Source organism: Trachemys scripta, chromosome 11 (genome assembly GCF_013100865.1).
Source record: "Trachemys scripta elegans isolate TJP31775 chromosome 11, CAS_Tse_1.0, whole genome shotgun sequence".
In the NCBI taxonomy this organism is placed as follows: Eukaryota; Metazoa; Chordata; order Testudines; family Emydidae; genus Trachemys; species Trachemys scripta.
This window is the reverse complement of record NC_048308.1, coordinates 56,880,450-56,891,407: the sequence shown is the minus strand read 5'-3', so window position 1 is coordinate 56,891,407 and position 10,958 is coordinate 56,880,450. Positions and strand designations below refer to the sequence as shown.

Sequence of the window (10,958 nt, the reverse complement as noted above, 5' to 3'; positions counted from 1 at the left end):
TTGTAGCCCTGTTAGATCACAAATTATCAGACCTTAAAATCAAGACGTTATGATTTTTATACAAATTATTTTAAAGGTTTCTGAAAGTTTAGTTATATTTTTTCTCTCTACGAGGTCCGTATCATTGGCTGTATGGGGCTGAGGCGAACTGGCTTTACAGAGAGGAAGGGTAACAGAAATGCTGCCAAGTAAAAAAAAGTAAATTGCAAACATTTCTAACATGATTTTGTCCTGTAAAATGTGGCATATGCAGAATACATGATGGTGTGGAAGGAAGGTTTTATTAGCACACATTTGGGATGACCTGTATAATTCAGTTTTGGTAAAGCCAGTTCATGGCAATAAAATCTCTACCCTTCCCTACATAATCATCTATTCTGTATGCCACATATTTAATATAGGGGTCTGATTCTCATCTCCTGGAATGAGTCCTATACTACTGTAATTGCACTGTTTTAAATAAAGTTACTTTCAGTGTATACCAGTATAAGGAGAGGAGGATCAGGTCTACAGATTGATCACAGAAATGCTTTTCTTGAAGTGCAGTGAGAGAGTTTATGCTCACGTACCCATCGGTGGCTTTAGATGCATAAATGTAAGTATGTGAAAACATGGCTCTTAGATGCACTAGTTGTAACCAGGCAGTGACTCACCAAAGTCAGCTAATTTGAGCTCGCCCAGGCAACTGACGAGCAAGTTCTGGGGTTTCAGATCACGATGAAGAATGTGTTGTTGGTGGATGTAAGCCAGGCCTCGCAAAAGTTGGAACATGAAGAGCTAGAAAAAACAGGCAACAAACTTAAGCAGATTTCTGGGATTTTGAATCAGTATATTAACTCTGAATGTCAGGAAAACCTTTACAATGAAACAGTGCAAAAGGGAGGGAGGAATCAGTAAAAACTTTGTCAACTTGTTCAGCAATGGCACAGGCTGAGAAGGGGGACTGGAAAATTGCAACAATAAAAATTATGGAATCTTTGATAGTTACATCGACTGATGGTTATATGCTTCCTCCCACTCTCCCTGATGCTTTCAGTGTGTTATACTGTGGCAGTGAAGGGGCTGTCACTCTTCATATCCTAAATGGGCATTTCAAAAGCTTTGCTTCCCTTTAGAATCTGACTGTTTATTTTAGGAGCAAAGATGATGTAAGGCTTCCCAAAGCACAGACTCAGCATCTGCAATGTCAGACAGCCTGGTATTGGTGTAAATCACTGAGGGAGACACCAGAGAGGAAAAATGAAGGCAGAGGAGAAAAACAACAGAAGAAAAGACGGAGAAGGAGAAGAAAGAAGATACAAAAGGGAAAAATAAAGACAGAGGGCCTGATTCTCATTACTCTGGCAGCGTAAAGTGATCCTAAAATAAATGAGAATCAGGCCCAGAACAGGATCTGAAAAGGCATGAAGGATAGAAAACAATTCATTGCGTAAGTTATTAGCCTTCTCCAGAGGGGAAACACTTTTTATCTGAGACCTTTCCTGGAGACTAGGAAAAAAGGTGACATTCATGGTTAGCTTTTCTACTGGAAAAGAGGCAAACAAAAATCAGATATATAATCATATTTTGCATTTTTATAGCATCTTCCATTTGAGATCTCAAAAATTGCTTTGCAAGGATGAAAGAAACGAGCCATATGACACCCTCCTGCAGGCTCATAGTAAATCACTTTGCTGTTTTCCAGTCTTCTTGTCAATGAGGAATGAAAACATCTAAGGAGGGCAGCTGGCTGGTGTTTACTGATGCAAGTGCCAGTCAGGACACGTTACAGTTTTGTTTTTGTTTTTTAACAAGCCTTCCTGGTGGCATAGCACTTGTGCGATGCACTGACCCATCGTTTCTTGGAAGTGGAGACACCGAACAGCTCCATCTTCAGGGGCAAGTGACTGTTGCCCACACGCTTCTGAGATCTCCCTTGTCAGTCAAGGCTGACATTAATTTTGGAATTATAATGGGCGAGGGCTGAGCTCCACAAGCACAGCTACCTTAGGAATTCCATTCCAATTAATTTAGATTTCCATTCTGAATTGTAACCTTAATTAAAAAATATTAGAATAGGAGCCGTTTGCTCATGCAGTGCTCTACAGGAGAGTAGAAACTGCAGGATATGAACCTGCTTTTCCTACATTATTTTACTATACACTAAAAAATCTTCTTCTTTTTTAACAACCTAAGAGCTGAATTTTGGTCCCATTACAGTTAGTGGCAAAACTCCTCTTTAGTTAATGGAACCAGAATTCAGCCTTAAACATTTCTGATATTCTGCAATGTTTCTGATATTTAACATTTATGTTACAGTCATCCTAAGATGCCCTGACCAGGATCAGAGAATCATTGCGCTAGGTGCTATATAAATGTAGGGGCAGATGTGGTCTTTGCCCCAGAGAACTTGCAACCTGCCATTTTGTTTTAGAATATTAATGTAATGAAGATTTTGTTAAAAGTAGAACTGTGCCAAAACCAAAACACTGGATCTTGGACATCTCTGAACTTTGAGAGTGTTTGAAATCTGAACAAGGATTCAGATAAGTCCTTATTTTTAAGCAAGGCAAAAGATTTAGAGGGGGTTGACCATCAGAAAGGGTGTAATTTAATAATTTTATTAATGATCTGGGAAAATGGGTGACCAGTAAAGTGGCAAAATCTGCAGATGACAGAATTATTTAAATTAGTCAAGATGGGAGAAGACTTTGAGGAACTTCAGAGGAGCCTAATAAAGCTAGGAGAGCATGACAAATGAAATTCATTGTTCACAGATGTAAGATGGGGCACACTGGGAGGAGTTGTTTGAATTATGCATAAATGCTGGGTTCTGAATTAACTGAAACTACTCAGGAAAAAAGACCTGGGCGTTCATTGTGGACGTCTCAATGGAAACCGCTTCTCAGTGTGCAGTGGAGGTCAAAAAAAGAAATCAAAATGTGAGGATATGTAAGAAATAGGATAAAAGATTCAGAAAATATTACAATGCCCTTCTATAAATTAATGGTACACCCTCACCCTGTTCGCTTGTAGTCAACCTACCTCAGAAAGCTATAGCAGAAATAAAAGGGATCTAGAAAGCTTAGAGCCATGAAGATATTATGAGAGACAAATGGTTGAGTTTTGAGAAGAGACCAGTGAGTGGGGAGATGATAAAGTAATGAATTAAATAGAGATGGAACTCATTGCCACAAGATGTCATTGAGACCAAAAGCTGAAATCCTTCTTAAACAGTCAGAAAACTGGAGGGAGGACTTTTTCAGTCTTCAATTGAAGAGTGAGTAGGGTTGAATCTTTAACAACTAGATCTTTTCTCCCAACTGTTTGTCAGGTATTTGAGATAAATAGATATTAGCAAAAGATTTAAGATGTTTTAAGCACCGCAGCATCTTATAATGACTCTCCATAATGGAATATAGACATACATTTCATGCTTTAAGGGATACTTGCCCCTTAAAGAACTCACCATGACATTGTGAGCATGAAGTCCTCCAGGATGCTGGGCCATATACTGTGCCAGATCTGTGTGCTAAGTAAGTGTGGAGGGGAGAAAGAAAGAAGACTTAGGACAAATCGGCAGGGGAATCAATTCTATTGAAGACTGACTATGAAGTCAAATCCACAGGTCTCTTAGCCGGTGGTACAACATACATATAATGACAGTGACCCTTTTGTGACTGAAGTGTAGTATACAACACAGGCTGCAAAGTTGTATTTTTTTCACCCTGGAAAGAAACACTTCACTTAAGCCTTGATCCAGCATAGCACTTAAGCACATCCTTAAAGTTAAGCACATGCATAAGTGGTACGTGAAATCAGGGCCGTGATCAGCATGTTGGCTCATCCTAACAGTTTAAGACCAGTGGCTGCTAGTTGTCAGAATTCATCATAAAATTGCAAATAGAGGAAACCGTGGCTCATATATTTTCCTGCTTGTTTAAGGCGTCTTTTTGTTGATTTTTACCAAACCAGATGCTGAAATTAGGGAGCTTGTTGACTGAGATCAATAGTAAGAGAAACTGTGGCTCTACAGCACTGTTTTCATCACTGTATCATGGTAGCAATGAAGGAACTCAGTTTCTGCCAGTGTAGTGTAAATAAGATGGGAGACCCTTCTTGAATGTGGCTGTCACTAAAGGGAGAAAGGAAGCAGGAAGAGCCCAGGCCATATAGATTGAAGTCAGATATCGAGAGTGAAAGAAATAATCACCGTAATGAAAGTGTTCGTAACACCTTCCTTTTATACTGCTATGAAATATTAACATTCATTATACTATCACCAGGTCTCTTCTTGATGCTTCATAAAACTAGCAAAAGAGCAACTCACCATGTACTCGAAGACAAATGTCAGCGTGTCCTTTGTCTGGATAATGTCGTGCAGGAGCACAATATTGGCATGTTTCAGACTCTTGAGAAGAGAAGCTAGTGAAACAGAAATGAAGCTATGATCCCAAGAGCTGCTTTTGGCAGTGGAAGTAGCATATTTATGGCTTGGGTTATACACGGCTCCATCAATCAGGCTGTCTGGAAAAAGCGCTGGGCCAGATACTGTGAAGCCGAGGGAGGGAGTTACATGTAAACTATGCCCTCATGCACCAGTCTGGCCCCTTGTGTACTGCAAGGGGGATTTCACCCTAAAGGAGGGCTGGCAACATTGTCACCACTTGTCCTCTCTCATGGTTTCTGAGAAGATTCGCTGATTCAGCACATGCTGTGACTTCCCAGGCTGCACATGGAAGGTGCCACCCAATTTTGGGGCAAGCAGAGGGTTTGGAGTCACTTTCCAGAAGTGCAATATCAGGGAGTCTGTGCTGATATTTATGCCAGTTTAAACTGGTTTAGATGTTAGGCAGGATTTAGCTAGTTTCTGTTTTTGAAAAGCATATTGGTTAATTCTCACACCTTAATGCTCCACTGAACTGTTCTCTGAGTGCCAAGAGTGCAGTTATTAAGTTAACAGTATCTCAATTGCATGTATATAACTTATATAACTTCAGAGCCACTGCAAGTATACAGCCCCCTAGACTCAACTCTCCCCCGTGGGCATGCTTTAGGATTTCTCACACTAGGGATGGGCTCCAGCTGACAATCTCGTGAAGGAAACTTCCCAACAGAATGTCTCTAGAATTTTGAATGGACATTCATTGCTAGAGCGATTAGTATTTATTGCTTGCAATACAGTCCAGTCCAGGGACCCCAATCAGGATCAGGGTCCCATTGTGGTAGGCCCTGTACACACACATATTAACAAGCAATCTCTGCCTTAAAAAGAGCATTGACTCAACCAACAGATTCACAAGCCATATGTGCATTCCAATTTAGGGGAGGCATCACATGATATCCTGACTAGAGCTGGACAAAATTTTTCAGAAAACCCCTTTTTTGCTGAAAAATGCAGATTTGGGTTGACTGATTGAAACATTTAATGAATTTGTGTTGAATTTGCCAAATTGTTTACATTAAAAAAAATAAAACAAGTTGAAACATTTTTGAAATAAAACATTTATATTTTTATTTGAAACAACTTTTTGATTCGAATTTTACTTCAGTTTTATTTTTTAAAAGGTAAACAACCCCATAAAAAACTAATCTAAATGTTTTGTTCAAACCTAAACAATTTTATTTTATTTTTATACTTTTTGGGTTTGCCGAAAAATTTAAAAAAAAATTTCATTTGAGCTTGAACTGAAATTAAATATATTTTTGATTTTTTGATTTGGCCGCTGAACCAAAAAGTTAGTTATGCACAGCTCTCATCCTGACACTGCGGTGGTTAGCTCCAGGGGTAAAAATACCAATTTAAAATGAAACACAGACAGATTAAATCTTTGTTTGTAGCCAACTTAGGTAAGTGAAAATGTTTGGTTCATGGTTGTAGTTCTTCCTGTAACTTGTGCTGATGACTGCATTACTTACTATTATAAAACAAGCTTGTTACACTCATCTTTGTAATCTGAGGTCTAGATTGCCTGGCACAGCAGAGACAGGCTGGCAGGAAGAGATTGTACAAAGTCTCAGCACTTTGTGCCTTGCTTAGGGGATATAGTCCCAATCAGGGTACGTCTACATTGCAATAAAAACCTGCGGCTGGCCTGTGCCAGCTGATTTGGGCTAAGGGACTGTTTAACTGCGGCATAGATGTCTGGCTCGGGTTGGAGCCTGGGCTCTAGGACCCTGCGAGCTGGGAGGGTCCCGGAGCTCAGACTGCAGGCCTTGGTCAAATGTCTGCACTGCTATTAAACAGCTCCTTAGCTTGAGCCCTGTGACCCAAGTCAGCTGGCACAGGCCAGCCACAGGTTTGTAATTGCAGTGTAATTGCTCTGCCTCAGGCTTGAGACAATAATAGCTTTCCCAATGGAGAGGGAGGAGAAAGGATGTAGCAGAGGCTGCTGACCCTCAGATCCCTGGTGCTCCAGAGATTTTGAGTCCAATTCTTGCACTCAGTCAAATTGTGCACAGTCCAGGACACCAGGAGGTTGGTAAAAGTGGCCTTTTGAGACTCCCTGAGTCCAAGGCTATCCAGGGCAGGGTTAGTCAAGTCCTTGACATAAGAGAGCAGCCTCAGGGCTCCTCTAAAAATTATATCTGGCTGCCTATGGACCGAATAAAGATGCTTCAGCCATATCCCTTATGCCGTGTTGGGGAGAGACATAATGCAACTACACTGGCTTTATGCTACCCAGAGATTCCTCTATCATGGAGGAATTCCCAGCTGGCCAGATCCTGTGGATTTCCCGCCCTTTTGTACCAGTGGAGCAGCACAAAGGATCTGTAGTGAAATGAAGAATCAAGACTATTGTGTCCTGAGTTGGACATAGTGCCTCTTAGAGGTCTCAGTGCTCTTCAGCTGGTGCATCTCAGCATCCCTCAACCATAGCATTACAGCCATTATTGAGCCTTAAGTATGTTTAATCCTTTTGAGGTTCTCTGAGATAAATTACCCCTTTGGCTGTTAAGTGTTTAGTGCCACTCCTTCAAAGTAACATAGAGTGCAACATGTTAATAAATCTAAAGCTTTGTTTAATGACACTTGAACTATTGACTTACATTGTAAATTTAAGATGTCAGATGTCACAAAGCTCAACACAGCACAAAAGAACTATTTAAAATAGACCCATTTTAGGAACTTTCTAGTTTTATCTGAGTGAATGGAAGTGAAAGGCTCTTGGCATTTCAATTAAGGCACCTCAAGTAAGCAGCTCACCCTAAAATTAGTGCAACCTGATCTTTTGAGCAAAGAACTAGCACCAGAGTTCTAAGCAGGTAAATGTTGGAAGGATTCTCTTCTAAAGCGTATTGTACTAGTAGGTTCTTGTGGTAAGTAGATCAGCAAATGGTCCTACTTTGAGTGTCAGTGGCCCTATAAGATGAGCTTCCCTGCAAATAGGTACAGGTCAGTATCCCTCTTTGCTATCACCCAGAATTGGGGTAAAGTGTCCACACCAATTCTGATCTCATTTACATTGGTGTAAACCTGAAGCAGCTCCACTGACTTCTCTGCAGCTACTCTGGATTTAGACTGGTGTAACTGAGATCAGAGTTTGGACCTCCTTCTCTGTTCTAGGGTTGTCCTATGAATGTGGGCCATCTGGTCTCCCCCTGCATACCACTAATGGTATGGCAAAATCAACCCCAGCTTTGAAGTGCAATACTCAGTGGAACTATAAAACTAGAGTGTCATGACCCCTTCCATTTATAGATCTTACTTATATTAGACAATAGACTGGCAGAAAGGTTACATATTTCTACTTCTATTCTCCTCAGTGTAAAAAAGAAACTGGATTATATTTCCTTTGGGATCTTATAGCATACTAAAAAGGCAACCTTAATGGTAGATTAAACAGGCAGTTTGGGAAGTTATGTTTGTAGGGGCATCTAAAGCTGTAAGACAAAAAAATCAGGAACTTAAGCAAAGAAAAGAAATCAAGAAAGCTGCAGACATTTAGTCCAGTGCTCTGTGAGGTCTCATGTTGAGAAACATTTCTTGCCACGTTGAAATGGTGCATTTTCCCAAAAGTCAGCTGTATCTAAAAATTCCATCAGACTGGAATTTCTAATGCTCCTGATAGCAGCAGCCATCAGTATGATAATCTATTACATACAAAACGCCATGTTAAAAGAGCATCAAGGTTGCAAAGCCATCTCCCTTGTTCATATGCATAACACAATCCTTAATTATATGATCACATATCATATAATTAGAGCATGGCTTAGAGCATGGTTAGGATTGTCAAGAGACTTAAGTTGTAGTCCAATTTCTGACACTAACTTCCTGTGTAGCTTTGGGTAAATTACTCAGTCTCTTTGTCCCTCTGTTTCCCAGCTGTAAAATGCTTAGTAATAATACTTACCCTTTATATAAAGCACTTGGGATCTTCATCAAAAGTATTACTGTATTTTTAAAGAATCACTGTCAACTCATATATCTTTATTGCCATGGACATTTTCAATTATCTACAATTGTTAGTATTTATTATTTGTATTATTGTAGCACCTACACATTCCAATTTATGCTAGGCACTGTTCAAACACAGTAAGAGATGGTGTCTGCCCTGAAAAGCTTGCAGTCAAAATCTAAAGACAGATAAAGGATGCAAGAAAGGAAGTGTTATTATCCATGTTTTACAGATGGGAACCTGAGGCCCAGAGAGATTAGGTGATTAAGTGACACACAAATCAAACCCAGATGTCTAGAGTCCTAATCCAGTGCCTTAATCACAAAACTAAACTTCTGCTTGTTCCTAAACCCACCAGTGGCAAACAGAATTACACAAATGCTCATAATAAAGTATAAGCAGAAGAGCAGAGCAGGCAAGAAAATAAAAAGAAGTTAGGAAGTTGCCACATATGGAGGTTTTAAATTAAAATACATGTTGTTGAAAAATGATATTCCCACTCTCTCTTCAATGTTTGCATTGACTGCATGTCCTTACCTTCTCGGATGGCAGTAAAAGGCACTCCTTCCTCTGTCTCCAGACTGATTACTTTCAAAGCCACCAGCTGGCCATTTATTCTAAAGGGTCAGAGTGAAAGGACATAAATGGACTCAGAAGGTGCCCATCAGTGCCTAACATGCCAACTAATACTAACCGCTTGGGACTATTCTGTGCTTTTCTAATAAGGCGTTTAAAGGCTCAATCCCAAACTCTGCTGAGGTCATGCTCAGCACAACTGTGAAGGGGCAGCAAAGGTGATTCAAAACCACCTTAATGGCTCCTCTGATCCTTGGCAGGTTGCTGGCCATTTGGGCACTGGCACAAATTTGAGTTGGCTAAAATAGTCCCCTAAGAACCATTCCATTGGTTGAGAATCAGTGGAATGTATTGTACTTCCACTCTGCCCTCTCCACATGCCAAAACACACCCTCCTTGCCTCCAGGCAGCCCCCCACAATGAAGACTTAACCAGCTTCCCACCATCCAAGGATTCTGCTTTGCCAGGGGAATCCAGAGCGCCTCCTTTGGAACAGCTTTAAGATGACTTTGCACAGCTCTGATAGGGCAAAGCGCCCTTCATCTTAACAAATAAATTCTCTGAGAAACTTAATGGGCCTCGCAAGTGTGTATAATATTCCAGTAAAGGGAAAACAAAACCTTTTATTTGCTCCTCTCTCGTTTTGAATATTCAGAATCTTCTAATTTCAAATTCACTCCTGGGAAGCTCCACTGGTTTCAGTGGACTAAATAAATGGCAAAATCGCAGGAAGCTCCCTCTGGTACCTGCTCACCTGCTAATCCCCTTGTAAACTGTAGAGTAAGAACCTTCGCACAGCTTCTCCAGGTTCAGGTAGGATGAAGCCATTCCAAACGGGAGGCCCTGTCTCTGCTTAGATAAGGAAAAGGCATTTTTTTAGATCCTTTTGTCCCCCAGCAAAAACAGAGGCTATTTGCATGATGTCTATTCTATACACAATGCTTGGTAATTATACTGTGATTCATGGCTAATGACCATCTCTAGATAAACATCTTATATGGCTGTATACATACTGCACACTCACCCACTGGAATCTCTTCACAAAATCCGTCTCCTGGGAAGGATCGCTGTTACTCCGTGGTCTCTTCCCCTCAGACTTTTGTAGCTGGAGTGTTTGGAACCACTGTGATTGAAGTGAATCCACGGGATGTGGCACTCTGTTCAGATCTGGTAACTGGGAGGGGGGAAGCAAACTAAATCAAAGACAAATTCCTCCTACTTATTGATGATTTTCTCTCTTTTCTCGTCATTTTCTCTGATTTTCAGCTCTTGTTTTCTTTCCATCTCCTTTCCCACACCCATGTGCTGATTCTCTAAGTAGCCATAATACGAGCAACTGTTTAAATGCTACAGCTTTTGTATATGGTATAGCTTGAGAAGCTGATATTTAAGAATGTATCACTAACTGGGCTGATTTCCCCCTCTATTTTGGTTGTAATCTGTTTGGGGTAGGGACTGCGAGCCAAATTCAGAAGAGAGGTTTACGGAAGTCTAAATTTACACTTCTTCTGCTCCCTTCCTCCACAATTACCCTTCATACTGGGTCTCTCTTACCACTATGTAACTGACACATTTTTATACATCATCTCTGAACTTGACCCATTGTCTTTTTATTGCTGTAAAACCCCATGCAAAGTTAGGTTGATATGTCAACATTAAATAAAAATAATAATTAACAGTGTGCAGCCTCCAGACACATATAGCACAACTGCACTGGGGTTGGATGCCTGTATACTATTTAATCCAGATGTAACAGGATTTATAATCCACAGCAGGCTGCCTCCTTTAGCAAGATGTAAATCTTTGGCTCCCCTTCCTATCTTGCACAGAGATAGCTGGAGTGGGACTTCTCCTCTGAAAACATCAGATCGAGGGAATTCTTCATAAGCTAAAGCATGGGGCGATTATAATTCCTCTCAGCAGGGAATCCACAAGACTAGAGCTGAGATAGCTAGAAGTCCTCTGTGTGATTTCAATGGAAAGTTTGACCCTTAGTGGATTAGA

The 10,958-nt window shown here is 40.6% G+C and overlaps 1 protein-coding gene across 1 annotated transcript in view; it reads right to left on the bottom strand.

Annotated features, from left to right (window-relative positions):
• The window catches only part of CDK15 (cyclin dependent kinase 15), a 51,708-nt gene that overhangs the window by 40,534 nt on the left and 216 nt on the right, over window positions 1-10,958 (bottom strand). The window contains exons 2-7 of the mRNA XM_034785054.1: window positions 9,979-10,128; window positions 9,709-9,806; window positions 8,916-8,995; window positions 4,310-4,404; window positions 3,449-3,511; window positions 654-777 (exon numbers count right to left, since the gene is read on the bottom strand). Coding sequence (XP_034640945.1) covers window positions 654-777; window positions 3,449-3,511; window positions 4,310-4,404; window positions 8,916-8,995; window positions 9,709-9,806; window positions 9,979-10,128 — 610 coding nt within the window. The remainder of the gene's footprint in view (window positions 1-653; window positions 778-3,448; window positions 3,512-4,309; window positions 4,405-8,915; window positions 8,996-9,708; window positions 9,807-9,978; window positions 10,129-10,958) is intronic.